The 21247-nt window shown below is 41.8% G+C and overlaps 2 protein-coding genes across 2 annotated transcripts; both read left to right on the plus strand.

Annotated features, from left to right (window-relative positions):
• Positions 1-4967: 4967 nt before the first annotated feature.
• LOC119721495 (lactadherin-like) lies at positions 4968-8581 on the plus strand. The gene is made up of 4 exons (XM_038191572.1): positions 4968-5298; positions 7116-7250; positions 7870-8078; positions 8444-8581. The coding sequence occupies exons 1-4, from the start codon at positions 4968-4970 to the stop codon at positions 8579-8581; spliced, it is 813 nt and encodes a 270-aa protein (XP_038047500.1).
• Positions 8582-10235: 1654 nt separating this feature from the next.
• Positions 10236-20497, plus strand: LOC119719836 (lactadherin-like). The gene is made up of 4 exons (XM_038189335.1): positions 10236-10698; positions 11306-11440; positions 19441-19646; positions 20112-20497. The coding sequence occupies exons 1-4, from the start codon at positions 10368-10370 to the stop codon at positions 20247-20249; spliced, it is 810 nt and encodes a 269-aa protein (XP_038045263.1). The 5' UTR covers positions 10236-10367; the 3' UTR covers positions 20250-20497.
• Positions 20498-21247: the final 750 nt, after the last annotated feature.

Consider the following 21247-nt stretch of genomic DNA (forward strand, 5'->3'; position numbering starts at 1 on the left):
ATAAGACAACACAAACAAAGAAAAATACAACTGCAGAAATTAGTATATACGTTTATGACATTAATTGCTTTATTGACGTCATTTCTCATTAAAACACTCGTGTTTTTATTTGTCTATCCCAATGTATTTTGCCGCAATTATATCGTCATTGTAATGTTGACTACTAGTCTTTAATCATCACTGTCTTTCTCGCTGACGTCTTCTTCATCTTGATGGAAAAGTCCGTCAAATTTCATTTGGTGTTTAGGCATAATTCTGCCGAGAGCCTTTTGTACGCTAATGCCCTTATAAATTTTTTTCTTTGAGATTGTCCACAATATCTTGATGAGTATCGTTATCTTTCAGATGTAGGTAGCTGGACAGAAAAATCCTTGTACTTGTCAAAAAAAATTTGCTTGACTGCCCAGAGGGTCTTCCTATCGGCCTTTTCCTTGGCCTGATCTTCACCTATACCCTCGTTGATGTACTTTTCATGTTTTTCGCTCCACATTTCACGAGTCGCTTCTTTGGACTCTTCCAACCAGTCTTGGAAAGTAGCATTGTCTTCTAATTCAGAACTAGACTCATCTTCATCGTCATCTTCTACCTCCGAGTCCGTTTCAGAGCCCGATTCATCCACGTCAGGATGATCAGATTGAATAACCTCAATTTCAGAATCATCGTTAAAGGGAATATACATCATTTGCTTTTGCTGTAATTTTCAGAAATGGATGGAATTGGGGGGTTGGAAATATATAGCAAATATATACACTGACTTTTTTTGAGGTTTTGGGTTCAAAAATGCTATAAAAACCAAGAAAACAATCATTTTCCTGTAGTCTGGTTCCCTGACTCCATATAAGAAGAAACAGAGCAGTTTACATACATTGGGGAATTGTAAGGTCAGGGAACCAGTCTAGCTGGCTTGTACCCGTTCATAGGTGTGTAATCGATTGCAAACAAGTGCGATGGTCAACTGGGGCCAGTATTTGAAAAAAGCCAGTTTTTTTCCAACGCTGATCGGCCGATCAGCGTTGGAAATTGATACAAAAATACAATTTTCTTGAAAATGACAGTTTACCAGGTGCCATGATTTTACAGGATGCTTTACACTGTCATTCACTACCAGTCCAGCAAGGTATTTCAAAATGATTTGGTAGTTTTTATTTTTTGATGTTTGCAAATGTTGTATTTTCCCTTTAACCCCATTCATTTCAGATTCATCTTCAGCATGAGCGTTTTCGGTATGTCGCCAGAGATTATATCTCCGTCCAAAGCTTTTATCACACTGGTTACAAGCATGGGGTTTGACTGCAGAAAAAGTATTCATGTTGAAGTTATAAAGGCTGATTCACGAATGACAAGAAACGGATGAATTGGTTTAATATATATTGTGCCGAGACCTGTCTGTTTGAGCTCATTTCCACATCCACCCCCCCCCCCCCTGCGCATGCTCTCTGCGTGCCTGTGCGCTCTTAATTCCATGCTCATCCTACTCTTTTCCCTGCTCATCCTACTCTTTACCGTGCTCATCCTACTCTTTTCCCTGCTCATCCTACTCTTTTCCCTGCTCATCCTACTCTTTTCCCTGCTCATCCTACTTTTCCCCTGCTCATCCTACTCTTTTTCCTGCTCATCCTACTCTTTTCCCTGCTCATCCTACTCTTTTCCCTGCTCATCCTACTCTTTTCCTGCTCATCCTACTCTTTTCCCTGCTCATCCTACTCTTTTTCCTGCTCATCCCTACTCTTTTCCCTGCTCATCCTACTCTTTTCCCTGCTCATCCTACTCTTTTTCCTGCTCATCCTACTCTTTTCCCTGCTCATCCTACTCTTTTTTCTGCTCATCCTACTCTTTTTCCTGCTCATCCTACTCTTTTTCCCTGCTCATCCTACTCTTTTTTTCTGCTCATCCTACTCTTTTTCCTACTCATCCTACTCTTTACCGTGCTCATCCTACTCTTTACCGTGCTCATCCTACTCTTTTCCCTGCTCATCCTACTCTTTCCCTGCTCATCCTACTCTTTTCTCCTGCTCATCCTACTCTTTTCCTACTCATCCTACTCTTTTCCTGCTCATCCTACTCTTTTCCCTGCTCATCCTACTCTTTTCCCTGCTCATCCTACTCTTTTCCCTGCTCATCCTACTCTTTTCCTGCTCATCCTACTCTTTTTCCTCCTGCTCTCTACTCTTTTCCCTGCTCATCCTACTCTTTTCCCTGCTCATCCTACTCTTTTCCCTGCTCATCCTACTCTACGGCATAGAGTAGGATGAGCACGGACGGAGTTATTTATTTGCTCCAGGATCGGTATTTATTTGCTCCAGGATCGGTGCGATCATCGAGGGGTAATCGACCACCGGTCTCCGTACAGACGCATGGATTATGGATCGTGGATTTATCATATACCCCCATGGCCGACACAGGTTTTACCCTGCAAGTATGCTGCGGTGAGTGTTTTGTTTATACCTTGGAAAACGCAACGTGCACAATACCATAAACCCAATAAAAATGACTTTAAAATAAGTCTTCAAATAGACAATCGTACTCGTTTCAGTCTGATCAACGCAACATTCATTTTTGCCATCTATCGCTGCTTTCTGCTGTCGAGCATTCGGAAATCCAATTACTTTTTGTATCGATCGGATTAACTTCGTAACAATACTAGTGCGCTGACTTGGCACGCGCCCTCTCCCGTCTATTGTTGGGGGATTAAAGATCCGACCAGCTGGTCGTTCACAGGGACTAACGTATGAAACTCATATTCGGGCTAAGATCCAAATGTACCATAAAAATATATTTTTTTTTCCATACCTTATACAATCTTTCCCATATAATTGGTCAAACTGTACCCGGTTCCTTATACCCACACCTATTCCCTATTCATCCCATCCATTCATTAGGTCAAACTGTGTTAACAATTTCCACATCCCTTAATTAATATTTATATCTACATATTTTCATATTTACATATTTATGTGACCTTTACATATTTCTATGCCCAAGGTCAAACCGTACTAAGAAGTCCCCCTCCACTATGACTCATAAATATTGAAAAATATAATCAGCTGGCTTGACAGACTTCGACACCGGATCGGACGCAGAGCCCTGCAAATCCGAAAGCCGCCGCGCGCAGCGCAGAGGTTTTCCTTTGTTGACAAGTATTCATGGTATTTGCCACCAGTACGGGCCGTTATCACACCTTGTGTGTAGGATCCATGACCCAACCCTCTCTGTGCTTCCCCGCCCTAAACTCTTAACATTAGGCCCGATCGACAGGATCTTAAGTTGTTCTCACTTCAGGTAGGTGCACTTTACAGTTGTTGGTGACTTTTATAGCATACAGTCATTAACCAAATTGGGCTCATATTGAACATTAATTTGTGCATTAAGTTTGTTCGAGTGACTCACTGTCATGAACTTAACAACGAGACACCAAAGACAGCAAGTTGACGACGGTAATCGTTCTGAAATTCTGGTAGCTTTCAATGCTGAAACAGCTGTAACACTGAAGATTCCGTCTGCCTGAAACAGCTGTAACAATGAAGATTCCGTCTGCCTAATGACATGTTGCTCAGGAATACATGTATATTGGAATGATTATTACTATTAGCAATAAAGGTCTCCGGAAAACCTTTAAAATTAATTACAAGGAGCACAAGGATGCTTAAGTAGATTGCGCTGAAAAAAAAATCAATTACATGAGCCATTTCGCCAAAAGACATTAGTTGGAAACTCTCAACGTTCCGAACGCAGTTATGTATACGAATGTGACTTGGTATAAGCGACAAATACGCGTGCCGTTAATATCTTTCGTTAGAATTCAATCTCCTCCAGTTAAGTGCAAACGAGAAGAACAACAATGACAATACAAACTTGAAGTCGACTTCTTCATTATTTGTGTGTAGGTTTTCAAGATAAATAGGTCTCAGTAAATATTTTGAAGACCTGCATTTTATTCAAACAGTGAAAATTCGCATGCCGGTGTGAAAGGTAATTCTGTCCCCCGGTAAAAGTGTCCGGGGGGGGGGGGACAGAATTACCTAGGTAAAAGTGTCCTCCGTGGCCCGTTAATTCTGTCCCCCTTCCAGGTAATTATGTCCCCTCCAGGTAATTCTGTCCCCCAGGTTTTTGTGTCCCCCTCTTTTGAAACCCAGAATGTTATTGTTTTTGATGAATTCACTCTACAAGGTATACATTTTTGGACTTTTAGTCTGCCCTTCATGAATATAAAAAATAATTAATTTAGTCTATTAGATGATACGTGAACACAATGTTTCGATTCGGAGTACGGTGAAGTCTATCGTGATTCTACCGCGATAGGTTAACACAGCGGCGATGCATGGCGATGGCCCTCGTATCATTGATAGTATGATACAACGCGTCTCCTTGGATTGGTCTGTGTTCCCATCATAGCGCGTAACGAAATTTCCTATTGGACGAATTTCCATTGTAGAGGGAGACGCATTTGTACACATGTTATAATCACTGCCTCAAATCTTGCAGCATGTACTGGCGCGTGCGACACGCTGCTGCTCTCAGTACATACTGCATGGGGACACATTTACCAGGGGAACACTTTCACCGTTGGGCAGGGGGACATTTTTACCTGGAGAGGGACAAATTTACCTAGGTAAAAGTGTCCCCCCGGACACATTTACCGGTCACGAGCCGGTAAATGTGTCCGGGGGACACATTTACCAGGGGGGACAGAATTACCTGTCACACCGGAGCAGGCGGAGCACGTTATGCGTGCGAGAAAGCTATTAGCAGCGCAGCTTTTGTCATTGCGTTAATTTACCATGGGCCTGGCCTTAATTATCCGTTTATTGGCGATTGTGACTTGGTGATCAATAATATACTCGTGCCTTTAATTATTGCCAGCGTAGTATACGATCTTTCGCCGTTCGCTGTTCGCAACACAATCTGAAACAGTTTCGAAGTAGCTACATGTGGGTATTATATGGCTGAACAAACCTAAACGAAACGAAATGAGTTTTCCTATTTGTCACCCAAGACATTGTCGTCTTGTTTGGTGCTTCGTTCTTTTGGTTGTCTGCGTGGTTCAGAGCGGAGCTGGCTCTAATCTCCCTACCGTGAAATCTTCGGATTTCACGGCTGTTTCACAGTTTAACAGCACCGTCAAATATCGAGTGATTCGGTCAAGCCAACGAGCCTCCTACTTAAGGTGTGCCGCGGCCTGCCTCAAGGAAGAAGACTGCAGCTACTTTAGTTATACCAAAGACACCAGACGCTGTGAATTGAGCGATGACTCGATCGTGTCAGTCAACAAAGAGAAGTTGAAATACTTCAAAAGAAATGGTAAGACCTTCTTATTGTGGTGTTATTTCATTTCAAAGCTTATACAACTTACTGAACTTGAAAGGCACATTTACATAGGGAAATTTGCATTTATCCAAAGAATTATTACAGTATTTTTATCAAAAAGCTATATACCTGGATCAAAGATTGTACCGGTTCTAAACACTCTGTGAAATTATTTCGTCTGCTGGATTGCTTTCATTTAGAAGAAGTCAAGAAATGTAGTTGATTTCCACCGATCAGTCAATTATTGACAGATCTTTCGAAAATGAAAGAGATAATAAACGAAATGGTTTTTCGTAATCAAAAGGTTGTGTATGGTTTTCCACTGTTTTCTTGAAAAGTGTAATATCCACTGAGCTGAAACTTCAACAGGTTAGGTTTTCAAAAGACTTCTTTTGGTTTTGAGTGGTGTTATTAATTGAAATCGAATAAATTACATGATGAGTAAATGATCCTTGAGAGATTTGTTTCAAGTGTAATTGAAATCTTTATACACAGGGTGTATCAAAAAAGGAAACCCAGATGTAAATGTAAATTAAAAAATAAAAAATAATTATTTTCAAATAAGTTAAAGATGTGAAACGCCGATGTGTCCTCTTTCCAATGACACCTTGATTGCGTGTCTTTGGCCACGGATGGCTGAGCATTCCTTGTTATTCTGTCAAGGGTCAAAACCTGCACTGGGTTAAGTTTTACCTAGCTAAGATTGCTTGCTGGTTTGTTATGCAAAGGTTGAAATGGACTAGACTTCGTGCAGAGCTTTGTGTGGAAAGAGGTGACGGCCACGTTGAAGGCATTGGCCATTATGGGTTATTAAACTTCACAACTGAGAATGGTCAAATCGCTGTGTCAAAATTAAATAGATGGTTTTAAAGAGGAGGATTTCTTTCTTTAAATTAAACCGATCCACATGCCGAGAATACCAGTTACCCTTTTGCACAAACTTGGCCCAGTGCAGTGTTGACCCTTGACAGAATAATAACGAATGCTCAGTCAATCGTAGCCACAGACACGCATTCGAGGTATCATTGGAAAGAGGACACATTGGCGTTTCACATGATCTTTAACTTATTTGAAAAAATTACTATATTTTTTATGATGTTTATAGAATATTTATTAGAATATTTTATTAGATTTGCATCGGGTTTCCCTTTATTATACATGTACACCCTGTATTAGCCGTCGAAACACATTTTGTAATAAAAAGCATTCATCTTTAGTGGTTCCCAGATGATTGTGTACGGAGAGTCCAATTTGCAGGGAACTCTTTTGGGTGCTCCTTTTACTCAAAAGAGAACACACTTTGGATTTACAAAGTTCTGGTTTTTCATTGTTGAGCGGGTTGAGAGAGGCACTTTCTGCTCGTCCTCGTGCCAACTTTCTGCTCGTGCCACTTTAAACCGAATACAACCAGTGTCGCCAACAGCACGTGCCCCCCCTGGATTCCCTGTGCCATCTGAGATTTGGGTTGGTAAACTTATATTCAGATCATCTGATTGGTAAATAGCAATTTCTGGAGATTCTTCAGATCGTTTGCATCAATGTGGCTTTTGCATCTAGCCCATCCTCCGTATGCGAAAATTTTCAAAGGGGACCTCAGACCCTCCCCCAGGCGGCGATCCGTACCCCTAAGTGCCCCCCATCAAATGCTGCCCCCCCTGTGCCCCCCCAGCTGAAAAGTCTGGTGACGCCACTGAATACAACTACCCCCCCCCCCCTCTCGTTTAACGTTTACTTGGCAAATAGATTATGTTGGTGTTTTGTTATGGTTATTTTGTACAAAACCTCTCACAACTATCGCACCTTTTCCTCAGGAGACTGTCCTTGCTCCGTGGAGGGACCTCTTGGGATGGAAGATGGTCGCATCCCGGATGAAAGCATCACAGCTTCGTCTGTTTGGAAAAACCAAGCTGATCATGGCCCACTCAAGGCCAGACTTTATACTCAAGGTAGGTTTGTTTAATTTGACATTCAATCTACACTTCCAGTGTTATTTTCGAGTTTCACCGAAAAAAAATTTTCGCTCTTTCATTTCATTTGTTTTTAGCAGTAAACAAGTTATTCACTTTTGAAATCCACCGACGTATGATTAAATTATTTCTTCACATAATTCGAATGATAAGCTGTAAAATAATAATCGGCTTTTGCAGGGGGGGGGTATTAATTTATGCGCAAAATGCATTGCAATTTTCAGAGGGACACTCGAAACCGTAACCCGTTGCTGTATTACAAAAACATGTCATCCAAATTGACCAATCAATAGCTTATTCCACATTTCTGATCCGACTGACGTCCCAATTTCTAAAGTCGACTCCGATTGGCTGGCGTGTGGGGTCGCATAAAATTTGCATTGCTCAAATATATCACATGTTCGATACGGAAAGGGTTCCGTTGTAGGACGTTTGATACTCAGACTACTCGGTATGGGCTGGTCCCGAATAGTCGACTTCGACTGGTCTATAATTATGGTCGACTATAGCGATGGTTCGCAGATAATGGGACTGTGGTTAAACAACTTCATATTGGAGCCAGATTTACTGCCCTAGTATCTTTTATGGTGTTGAATAGAATATGCTGCAGCCTGGTGCTATGGCGGATATGAAGACAGTCCATGGATACAGGTTGACTTCAATGGTACTGCCACCATCACTGGTTTGATCACCCAGGGGCGCGGAGACTCCGAATACGACCAACGGGTGACGGAGTACCAAGTGTCGTACAGCGATGACGCTCAGTCCTGGGATCACGTGACTGATGCGTTTGGCAGACAAATAAAGGTAAAGGATTCATTGTTGAAATAGTGTTGTGAATTTTCAAATCTCGACTTCAACTCCGGATTTGACTTCAGAAGATTTGCCCTTTGAATGACGTCGGTTCAACAAGAGAATCTTTGGAAAACCCTGTTTTCTTGGTTAAAATCTCTCAAACCAATCGAAAGTTAGGAGGTGACGTTTGTGTCTTAAATAATAAAATTGAGTAAATCCTTACACTGATAACTCGGTTCGAGTGATAAAAAAATCCCACTTTCTTGCCATGTAGCAATATTTACCGTCACAATAAGTATTGCCTTCAAATAAAATAATGATAATAACTTGGCTCGACAGGGTGCGCTAAAGAAGTCAACCATTTTGATTTGTTGCAGTTCGCTGGTAACTCAGACAGAAGCACGTTGGTAACCGCTCGGTTCCCATTGGCATTGCGCACCAGAATCCTACGCATTCACCCATCTGCATGGCACAACTATTGCAGCATGAGGTTTGAAGTGATTGGCTGCTATTAATCGCATTTAATCAGTCGACAACTGGACTGGAAATAATCGATATCGAAAGGAATCGATAATTGAAACCCATCTTTATATTAATTGTGTAGTTACAATACGCCTGGTGAGATTGATGTTTCATAAAACAGTAGGTCTACTCCGAACTCTACACGTAGTTTGATTTAAAATTTCACTGTGTGATAAACTTTTTAAAGTAACCAAAATGTCAAGTGAAGTCAAGCTGTTTCTTACTTTTATTTAACATTCATTTATACATTATGGTAGTTTCTCCATTCTTTTTGGTAAAGAGCATCGCCATGTGGCTGGCTCTAAACCATCGTTTAAACACCGCAGAAAAGTGTTTAAACCGGTCACCGGTGAAATGCACGAATGCATGAAGATTCACTATATAATACCTTGTGTTTTTGTTGTGAAGTATTAAACTGAAATTAATTTTTGAGCAATAAAGCCGAGGCCTTCAAATACCTATGGGACAGCGGCGGTGGAACGTTTCAAAACGGGGAGGGGCATCACCAAAAAGGGCACAAAGGCATATTTCGCTGGTGCAGCAGCGTATCAAGCATTTTTGGTATTTTTTTGCACATCCGTCCTGAAATGTCGACAAGTTTTTTTTCACCGGACACTTGGCCTCCGTAAAATTAAATAGTGGCGTGGGGGGGGGGGGGGGGGGGGGGGGTGCTGGTACAATCTTCCAAAATAGGGGGCGCTCTTCAAAACCGGCCATTATGCAAACTACGAATAATGTGCCCATTTTCAGGGCGCATTGTTAGGGTTTTAGGAAATGGTTATTGAAAACAAATTATGCGAAATGTGAGTTTTATGCTCGAGGGGCCACATTTATGTCCGCAAGACGGCACTTGGGAAAATCTGGCAGTGCCCCCCCCCCCCTGCCCCCCGCCCCCGTTCCGCCGCCCCTGGTATGGGAACTCGTTCATGTTGCCAATAACTGGAGAAGGTTAAAGTGTAAGGCTTCCCCTCTTTGCGAACATAATATTTATGAGGCATTTTGGCAAAATAAGAGGAAACGGCATGAGCACAGCCGCAGTGGAAAAAAATATACCAAACCCCCCCCAAAAAAAAAAAAAAAACACAAACAATGGGGGTATTTTTTTCTCGATGTTTATTTATTGATATTTGCAATCTTTGATATGTTTACTACACATTTTTTAAATAAATGGTATAAAATCGTGAAAAAAAGTGTTTTAAAGGTAAACAAGAAATGATATCTTTTATCATCACGACTGCAAAACAATCGAAACTTTAAAGGCCTTTTCTCAGTATTTCCTTTTGACATGTAAATAAATGCAAACTTTAAACAACCATACAGCTTGTCAACGAAATGTCCGATTGACTATTGCTTCCTTTCGTTAGAATTCAATCTCCTCCAGTTAAGTGTAAACGAGAGGAACGACAAAGCCTATTCAAACTTGAAGTCGACTTCTTCAATATTTGTGTGGAGGTTTTCAAGATAAATAGGTCTCAGTAGTTATTTTGAAGACCTTCATTTTTTTCAAGCAGTGACAATGCGCATGCCGGAACACGTTATGCGTGCGAGAAAGCTATTAGCAGCGCAGCTATTGTCATTGCTTTTTTTTTACCACGGGCCTGGCTTTAATCATCCGTTTATTGTCGATTGTGACTTGGTGATCAATAAAACTCGTGCCTTTAATATTGCCAGCGTAGTATACGATCTTTCGCCGTTCGCTGTTTGCAACACAATCTGAAACAGTTTCGAAGTGGCCTACATGTGAGTATTATATGGCTGAACAAACCTAAACGAAACGAAATGAATTTTCCTATTTATCACCCAAGACATTGTCGTCTTGTTTGGTGCCTCGTTCTTTTTGTTGTCTGCGTGGTTCAGAGCGGAGCTGGCTCTAATCTCCCTACCGTGAAATCTTCGGATTTCACGGCTGTTTCACAGTTCAACAGCACCGTCAAATATCGAGTGATTCGGTCAAGCCAACGAGCCTCCTACTTAAGGTGTGCCGCGGCCTGCCTCAAGGAAGAATACTGCGAATACTTCAGTTATACCAAAGATACCAGACGGTGTGAATTGAGCGATGACTCGATCGTTTCAGTCAACGAAGAGAAGTTGAAATACTTCAAAAGAAATGGTGAGATTGTGTTACTGTTTCATTTCAAAGGCTCAAAGCTAATGCAACAAGCAGCACTTGAAGGGATTTTTGTTTTTACTGTAATTGAAATCCTGGTAAGCCGTCGAAGAATAATTATAATATAAATAAGCATATGATCTTTATGTTTCCCAAGATGTTTGTGATAGGTATATTTAGGCAACTCATTTGGGTCCTCTTGTTACTGAAGAGGACACACACTTTGGATTGACAAAGCTCTGGTTTTTCAATGTTGAGCAGGATGGAAGAGGCACATAATTATGCATCCGAAACTATCTACTCGTGCCATTAAACGGAAGAAAACGATTCTTTCTTCCCCGTTGAACTTTCACTTGCAAATAGACCAATACTACAGTGAAATCTTGATAAGCCAAACCTCAAGGGAACAGGTTCAAAATTTGACTTCAGGAGAGTTTTGAGTTGAGCAGGGTTGTATATCATTGTTATACTACTGAAGGGAATGGATTGACGGTTTTGAGTTATCAGAGTTTGACTTGTATTGTCGAGATTTCACTGTATGTTCTTTAAAAAAATATATTAATGGTTACTTTGTACAAAACTTCTCAAAGCGATCGCACCTTTTCCTCAGGTGACTCTCCTTGCTCCGTGGAGGGACCTCTTGGGATGGAAGATGGTCGCATTCCGGATGAAAGCATCACAGCTTCGTCATTCTACAGAAACCTCCCTACTCATGCCCCACCCAGGGCCAGGCTTCATACTCAAGGTAGGCTTTTTGGATTTAGTGAGATTAAATACATGTTTCCCGTGTTATTTTCGAGTTTCACCTCGAAAAATATATTTGCTTTCGTTTTCATTTCATTTTTTCCCTATATATACAGGGCGAGTAAAAAAATAAATAAGGAAACCCAAATGGCACGACCAATTTATTTCAATAAAGTTCTGCATGTAGCAATATCAAAAATGTATGATATAAAAGCCAAATTAATAAACTTTCTTTTAGTAGAAGAATCATTCAAATCATATGTACTTTTCAAGTACAAAAAAGTAAGTGTTCTTTCAGCAAAACGAAAACAATTTGCACAGGGATGTGTGTGCATTGTTTTCGTTTTGCTGAAAGAACACACACTTTTTTGTGGTGATCCGTGGTCAGAACTTTAAAACGGGGGTTGTGTTTAAAATTCCGTAACTTGAAAAGTGCCTGAGTGATTCGAATGATTCTTGTACTACAAAAATCTTATTAATTGGGCTTTCATATCCTAGATTTTGAAAGTGCTACACGAAGAACTTTATTAAGAAAATGCAGTAGCGTAACTACGGGGGGGGGGGGGGGGGGCAGCGGATGTCCGTTCCCCCGGGGTACCCCCTAGTCTGTGTATAATAGACCATGGTGAAAGCGTAGAGCAAAATGACACGCTCATTTGCTGATCGTGTGTTTCGGTTTTTGGCGTATTGGCTTCGATAACCACCGGTATGGAATACAAACGCAGATATGCAAATAGACTTACAAAAAAAGTACAACATTTCGAGTTCTCCATAGGTTTGTGTACCAGTGTTGTAGTCGAGACCGGATAGTCCGAGACCGAGACCAAGACCGAGACCTGAAGTTGCGAGACCGAGACCGAGACCGAGACCAGCCCCTTCAAGGTGGACCGAGACCGAGACCGAAATGGTCCGAGACCGAGACCGAGACCGCGGATAATAAATAACAATAATCTAAATAAACAACAAGACCCTAATTACAGCTGAACAGTCTGTGCTTGAGATGTTGATGTTCATGGGGATGTGAAGGAAGTGATTGAAAGTTAGGAATCACTTGTACCTGCTTAATTGTGTCATGCGAGTGCTCTTCGTGTTTGCTTCATGCCATAAATTACAACATGGCAACAGAATGTGTTATTGTCACAATCAATTAAAAAAATTGGAAACAACCTAATTTAAAGAAGGGGGAAAACTTATTTGATAAACTCCATATATTTTTGCCACTTTAAAAAAAAAAAATTTTTAAATATTGTTCAACTACTATAAAGTGTAAATCTGATGAAGAAACTCTAACTTAGGAGTACGACAATTTGTACTAGTTTTTGCAAAACTTGAACATGTTGAAACTTGACAAAAGTAAAAAAATAAAGGTGGATGTTTCATCTGTTATAGGAACTTGGACCCTAAACTCCACAGCCACCCCTTGGTTTCAGCAATGACCACTAACGGATATTTAAATGCAACTTTAATTTTACATTGGACCTCCTTGTAAACCTGATTCGAAAACAATTTGGAGCAAGAAAATATTGATTTATTTTTTAAAATTTCAGTCATGGAATATAGATTTGTACATGTAGACCAAAAATTGAGAGATGGTTGCCAGACAGATATGGTTTGGTCTGCCCCCCCCCCTCCCTCTTTGTGATTCTCCTTCCAACCCTGCATGTTTGTGTGTCCCCTACATGTTTGTTTCTTCAGTTGTTCCTCTGTCATTTACCTCTGAAGAAGGCCTGGCTAAGGCTGAAATGTAATGCCACTTTATTTTTGTTTAATGTCAATACCATTACATGAACTATAGAAGTTCGATGAACCATATTTGCCTGATCTATCTTCTGTTAATCTGCCCGCCGTCATCATCGCCATTAGCCTATTTGAGAATATGGCCGACACAATAGAAGGGCGCTGTCACAAACTGACTGTGGTGGGTGAGATGTACTTTTAGGATTCATGGCTCAGTGCCCACGCCTCTCTGTGTTTTTTTACCGTGCCATCGTATCACCCGCATCGGCTACTTTGCTGGGCAATTTACTTGAATATTTTAGTGATTAACAAGCATGGGCGGAGATCCCGGGGGGGGGGGATGGGGGGATATATCCCCCCCCCACCTTTTGACCAGGGGGGATGACCAATGTAATCATCCCCCCCCCCCCCCCCCCCCCCACTTTTTAAAGGCAGGCGTACTAATTTGGGCAGGGTCCGTAACTTGCCAATACCCTTTGACAGGCCAGCACCGCAGCCCAGCAAGTGCAAGTGTCGTTCGCTTACCGTAATTTTTGGAATATAAGCCGCCCTGTGTATAAGCCGCAGCGCTCCAAAAACTTCAGAATAAGATTCAGGCCACAGCGTATAAGCCGCACCATCGTATAAGCCGCAGCGTATAAGCCGCACCATCGTATAAGCCGCACCATTTTATGTACATGTATTCATTAGCAGAGGATTATAAACAGGACCGCCGCAACAACTCTCTCATGCATGCAGTGGCGTAGCCACCGGGGGGGGGGGGGCGTGGGGGCGACCGCCCCCCATGAAACCTTGTCGCCCCCCTCCCCAGTCGCCCCCCCCCCCCCCCCCTCACTGAGATTTTGAGTTTCTAAAAAAATTATCATTGATCTAAATCTAAATAGTCGCGAATGATCCACATGATGACCATTGAGAAACGACCCTTCGACCGGCGACCGCGGACCAGTAAGCTGACAACCGGCGTGACATAGCGCATAATGATAATCTAAAATGCGTATTAACACCCACTGCACTGCTCGCCCACACCACGGAACACGTATTATAGACAGGTGGTCCGTGGGTCACACAGTTTCAGTCAGCGATATCACGCGAATCGGCCACGCACAAACTTTTTCCTCCATTCATATAAGCTAAATAATAATAATAGACCAATTAAAATTCCTTGAAATCAGTGGCGTAGCCACGGGGGGGGGGGGGGCGTTGGGGGCGACAGCCCCCCCCCCATGAAACCTTGTCACCCCCCCCCCCAGTCGCCCCCCCCCCCCCCCCCCCCACTGAGGTTTTGAGTTTCTAAAAAAATTATCATTGATCTACATGACGCCATGGGCGTCAATCCTGGGGGACAGGGGGACTGGTCCCCCCCCCCCTTTTTGAAGGTTGGGGGACACAATATGAAATGTCCCCCCCCCCCCCCAGATTTTTGAACTCGTGTCTCATTTACAGGGCCCTATTATGTACTACAATGTATCTTTTGCTTAGAAAATATTGGTTAAAGTGGTCAGAAATTGCCTCAGATAGCACCACAGAGCATTTAGAATCCAAAAATTTTCGGGGCCCTTAAGCGGGCCCCGAACCCCACGCCTATAGCTCAGAATTCTGGTAGCTGATTCAATGACTCCAACTTCGAAAACAATGTTCAAAAATTTTTCTTATGCCTTTAGCTGAGAAAACATTATCTTTTGTGCTAAGATAATTATTGGTTAAAGTGGTCAGAAATTGCCTCAGATCACACCACAGAGCATCGAGAAACCAATTTTTTTCGGGGCCCTTAAGCGGGCCCCGAACCCCACGCATATAGCTCAGAATACCGATAGCTGATTCAATGACTCCAACCTCGAAAACGATGTTCAAATAATTATCTTTTGCTAAGAAAATATTAGTTAAAGCATGGAGGAAAGTGGTAAGAAATTGCTTCAGATCACACCACAGAACATCTAGAATCCAATTTTTTCGGAGCCCTTAAGCGGGCCCCGAACCCCCACGCCGTAAGGGCTTCGCGCTTCGCGCTTCGCGCTTCGCGCTTCGCGCTCGCATCAGTTCTGATCAAGGTATGTCCCCCCCCCCACTTTTGAGAAGCGATTGACACCCCTACATGACGCCCCCCATGAAATGTTCCAGCCTCCCCCAGCGGCCCCCCCCCCATGAAAAAATCCTGGCTACGCAACTGTCGTCACATTCTAATCATACCTTACCAAAATGCATCTAGGCATTATTTTGCATTAATTATTTTGTAAATAATTATACTTAAAATAATGCATAGGCATTATTTGTGTTGCTAGGTGACCAGAGCTCCATTGTGCAAAGATAGCTTAGGCCTACACTTCCAAATACATTGGATGAGAAATTTTAGTTTTGAAGATCTTTTGTATTTGTTTATGCTTGAAAGTGTTAATTATTGTCATTTATTGCAATTCAAGCTCAAGAAAAGATTGAATTTTGACACCATTTTGCACCTAAAATTGTGTGAACCCCAGGGGCTCCAGGGGGGGGGGGTTACCTCAACCCCTTGCAAGGGCTTTGCGCCTGCAACCCACCAGGGGGCCCTTCAGCGGTTTCTTGGACCCCGTGCCGTGTCGCGTTCCACACAAGGATGGCCTTTCAAAAATCATCCCCCCCCCCACCTGTAACAAGAAATCTCCGCCACTGTTAACAAGTACGACATATTGCCAATATATTAATAGTTTATTGTGATGGCTGTAAACAGCATATAGCGATTAATGGAACACAATTCTTTTCGACTCATGCAAATGCAATTGACATTTAGGAAGGAGACGAGGCAGGCAATTAGACTCTATTTTTGTAGCTCAATGTGTGTTTATCACAGATGAAAAGATGAATACAAGTACGACATATTGCGAGTAATGGAACACAATTCTTCTCGACTCATGCAAATGCAATTGACATTTAGGAAGGAGACGAGACAGGCAATTAGACTCTATTTTTGTGTGACCATGGCAGTAGCTCAATTTGTGTTTATCACAGATGAAAAGATGAATACATGGCGAGTCTAAAGAAAGTGACCGTATGATAAAAAAAATGGCACGCTCCATTTTGTAAAAAATATAATTGGGATAAAGAACATGTTATTGAGTAGTAACTGTGAACATTTCACGTAATTTGCATACTCTATTCCCAAGTCGTGTCTATTTTAATAAAGAGATCACAAAATTCAGCTGTCCACCACTAACACCAATTTAACGGTCTACGAATTGATGAATATCCATTAATAAATATAATGGAAAAAAAAAACGTTTTCCCGCCCCCACGAATAAAGGAAAAATTGAAAAGGAAAATAGAAAAAAAAATCACCAATATTTCTAGGGAAAAAGAGTTAAATTGTTCCCCATATTCAAAATACAGAATCTGACGGTAAAAATAATGTTTCAGTCTTGATTCATAAGATTTAAATCTCAGTTGTATTTGGAATCAATGAGGATGGCTATAAAGTGCTTGTTTCAACAGATCATCCCACAATAAAAACGAGAAATAAGAAGAGGAGCAATGGTTATTGGACTATGCCTCACTCACTAGAAAGTGAAGAGAGACATGTCCATTAGCATCACACCGCAGTCACATTTGCCCTAAACTGATTCTTTACTTAACCCTAAAAGGGCCGGGGGCGGAATCCGCCCCCTCACTTTTTGGCTGGTCTCGACTCGAGACCAGCCAAAATATCGAGACCAAAGGGGACCGAGACCGAGACCAAGACCGAGACCACAGTTCCCGAGACCGAGACCGAGACCGAGACCGAGACTGGCAAAAAGTGGTCTCGAGACCGTGACCGAGACCGGTCTCGAGACCTACAACACTGTTGTGTACAAACATGGATGCGCCCAGCAGGCATCACTTTGTACATGAGTTAGCGCTGAATATAGCTCTATGAGTAAAACTAGCCTCCCAAGGTGATCCATGAAATAGAATGCTCCATGGATCACCGAGGGGGGCTAGTTTAACTTCACCACGAGATAAAGCATTCAATATTTGTTTTAAACACTTCACCCACATATTCTGCTTGGTTTTAATATTTTAAATTATTTAAATCTTAACACAGTTAAAAGAAACTTCAATTTCAATACAAAATTGGTGGGAAATGTATTTCTCTCTTCCAAACCGCCCCCTTCATGAAATGTTCGAACCTAACTCAGTGGTGCGCTCTCTTGGGAACAATAATGCGCTGCGCTCAACGCGCACACCAGCATTTGCACAAAAATATAATACCGCGCCATCATCCAGGAGCTTGCGTCAAGTAGATTTATACAACACCTGAATAAATCCCCGTCATCTGATTTGTGAATTGTAGATCACGTGACATATTATTATTCGGTATAATGCACGGTGCGACCATGCGTTATACCCATGCGTTATACCGTTTCACTTTGCGCTTGTTCCATGACGCGGTATTTGCGTGCAAAATGCATGCTGGTGTGCGCGTTCAGCGTAGCGCGTATTGTTCCAAAGAGCCAGCGCTACAGCGTTGGGTTCAAACATTTTCGTGAAGGGGTAGTTCAACATCTTTAAAATCAAAATAAATTGTAGTTTATAATTTACCAATCAAATGACGAGAATTTATTCAGGTGTTGTATAAAACAAATAACGAATGTTTTACGTTCGTGCGATGGAAAGAATAATTTCATTCGGTGACAGATTGAATGTTCTATTCCACTTGAATGTTCTATTCCACTCGGCTTCGCCTCGTGGAATAGAACATTCAATCTGTCACCTCATGATATTATTCTTACCATCGCACTCACAAACATTCGTTATTTGTATACTGACACGCACTCTGTAAGTGTCCTCCGCTGCTCACTGTCTGATGCCACGTGCCAGGTGTGTTGATCTTTGATGTTGACCCCCGTGGTTGTCAGGTCCGTGTTTACTGTATTCAACCACGTGGTTCGTTATCCACCTCTTGGCAGCTATTTGTTCTTGCGGATCGCTTCTAGAAGCGCTTGCAGGTGTTTCCTCGGGCAGTCTCAGGAGATGGCCTGTCTACCTAAGACGTCTCCTGGTAATGGCTTTACTCCAAGACATCTCGTTGGTTTTCTTGTAGAGTTCTTTATTGTGACCTTCTTTGGTCATGTAATACCGCGCCCTGGGTATTGAGTACTGAATTGTGAAGTCATTTTGAACCGGGAAGTGTAGTGCATGCAAACGAATGGAGTACGTGCGCGTGTTGGTTCACGGGCTGAATCACGCGCTAATCAACCTCGGCCCCAGGGTGTCGTGCAGTACGCGCCCACCACTACCTGCTCTATCACCCTGGTATTGGATCCGTGTGTGCAAGATTTTTGCACACGTATGCAAATGAGGAATAATCTGGTACCTGCATGTGCGTTACATTAGCGTTTCTTTTTGTATGCGGTGTCTGGGGTAAAAACAGCATCAATTCGTCGCGCCGTGAATTAGAAAACACAATTTTTTGGAAGTTAAAATGTTACAATCTGGCCCACCAATATGCAGTATCACATATCATATTACTATATGAGCAAACTGGAAAGAAAAGGAGTATTATTGAGAAGGCGTGGACGTTATAATTACAATGATCGTGAAAACACGTAATGCATGTTGGAAACACCAACTATACGATATAAATTCATTATTAGCCAATTGCGGCAACGAATCAGGATACAGGAAGAAAGTTTCCTATCCAGGGCTTACTATTGGAAACGAGGTTGGAAATAAAGAAAGCACTGGGGACGAGGTTGCGCGTTAACGACTTTTACACACACCATTATTGTGCACGTGATGTATATTTACTTCGGTACTCTCTCCGGTTGTTAGTAAAACGTCATACACACGCGCGAACCACTGATTACAAGCGCCCATTGGCTAAACACTCAATTTGCCTCCGGTGTAGCATGAATTTATGTTTTATGAAATACGGACTCATTGATGGTATTGCGCACGCTCATGCATAGATAATTAGGAGAGGGACCGGTCACGTGAGAGGGTTTAACCAATAAAAGGAAAAAAGAGTCCGATTTTCACACGAGTCCGATTTTCAAATGGCACCGGTTCCGTTCGTGCTATGCTCACAACGTGAAGTACAAGTACGCATGGTTAAGTTGAGATGACGTCACACTTACGAACCGGATAGTACTTTGATTGCCATTATGGTAGTACTTTGGTTGCCACGGGTAAAGTACTTTTGGCCGTGTACAGAAAAATAGCAAAAATAGAAAGTACCATGTGACTCGCTCTCGGCCAATCAAGACACAGAATCTGTGGATGAGGTGTTATAAAGTCAGTTATTTTGTTGAACAGGATTAGCTGCAGCCTGGTGTGATGATGGATCTGAAGACAGTCCATGGATACAGGTTGACTTCAATGGTACAGTCACCATCACTGGTTTGATCACCCAGGGGCGTGGTGATCGATACAACCAATGGGTGACAGAGCACCAAGTGTCGTACAGTGATGACGCTCAGTCCTGGGATCAAGTGACTGATGCGTTTGGCACACAAATAAAGGTATAGTAATCACTGTTAAATAGTTTCGTGGTTTTTCAAATCTCGACTTCAACTCCGAACATGGCTGCAGAAGACTTGCCCCTTGAATGACGTCGGTTCAACAAGCCCAAAATATGAACACCAAATACTCATGTAAGAATTCGATATTATAAGGTTTTATTATGATTCAGGAGCAACAGAGGGACCCGAAGCTGGGGAGAAAGCCGATGTTTGGAAAACCCTGCTTATCTCGGTTAAAATATCTCAGACCAATCGAAATTTGGGAGGTGAAGCTTGTGTCTTTAATAATAAAATGGAGTAAAACCGTAGCACAGATAACTCGGTTCTATGGTGATGAAAAAAATCCCATTTTCTTGCTGTGCAGCAATATTTACCATCACAATAAGTAGTCCTTGAATACAATAATGATAATAACTTGGCACGACAGGGTGCGCTAAACAAGTCAACCATTTTGATTTGTTGCAGTTCGCTGGTAACTCGGACAGGAACACGATGGTAACCGCACGGTTCCCATTGGCATTGCGCACCCGAATCCTGCACATTCACCCCACTGCATGGAACAAGCATTGTAGCATGAGGTTTGAAGTGATTGGCTGCTATTAATCACTTTGATTGAATTAGTCGATAACTGGACAGGAAATAATCGATATCGAAAGGAATCGATAATTGAAACCCATCTTTTTACTGATTTTGTAGTTACAATACGCCTGGTGAGATTGATGTTGCATAAAACAGTAGGTCTATACTCAGAGTTCTACACGTAGTTTGATTTTAAAATGTCACTGTATGGTAACAAAAAAATGTCAAGTGAAGTCAAGCTTTTTCTAACTTTTTAATTAGCATTCATTTATATATATGATAGTTTTCATTGGTAAAGAGCATCGCCATTATGGCTGGCTCCATTCTCTTTTAAACACCGGAGAAAAGTGTTTAAATCGGCCAATGATAAACGTGGCCACTCACTCAGGGCAACAAATTATGGTTTTATTCCCTTTGTGTTCAGTTGTGTTCAGTTTAAAAATGAACATAATTTTTGTTATATAATAAAGCAATTTTTAAATTTTTTTTGGAAACCATCTTTTGAATGACAAAAAAACGCCCGACATGACCAGCTTCACTGCTTTCCACGCGCCGTCTAGTAAGCTTAGTAGCGCTACCTTGCCCGCAAACTCCACGACTAACGTTCTCGTAAATTGGAAGGAGTTGGCCTTAGGTACAAGGTACCAACGTACAAGTGATCTTGTTATAGCTGTTCTTTTCCTCCTGTTTGTTGTTAAAAGTACGCCTGTAATTTGCCTGTAAATAAATGTAAGGGAAAGGGGACTTAATTTTGTAAAACTCAAAAAACTGTGAGCAAAACTACTCGTTATGTAAGTTCCAAAATTGTAAAAAAAAAATTATGTACTTCAGGATATAACAGATAGTACTTAGCAGTTATTGTCGTCATAGATGAAGTATTTACCCGGGAAATAAACGTCTAATTTCGAGGAGAACACCGTTTACCCAAATTTCGTTGTTAATTCGGCTTTCATTAAAACGTTTGAGAGAGATGTGGTCCCGAACCGATAAAACAAATGCGACATTTCATAGTTCATTTTGAA

The sequence above is a fragment of the Patiria miniata genome, unplaced genomic scaffold (assembly GCF_015706575.1).
Source record: "Patiria miniata isolate m_02_andy unplaced genomic scaffold, ASM1570657v1 HiC_scaffold_13, whole genome shotgun sequence".
Lineage (NCBI taxonomy): Eukaryota > Metazoa > Echinodermata > Asteroidea > Valvatida > Asterinidae > Patiria > Patiria miniata.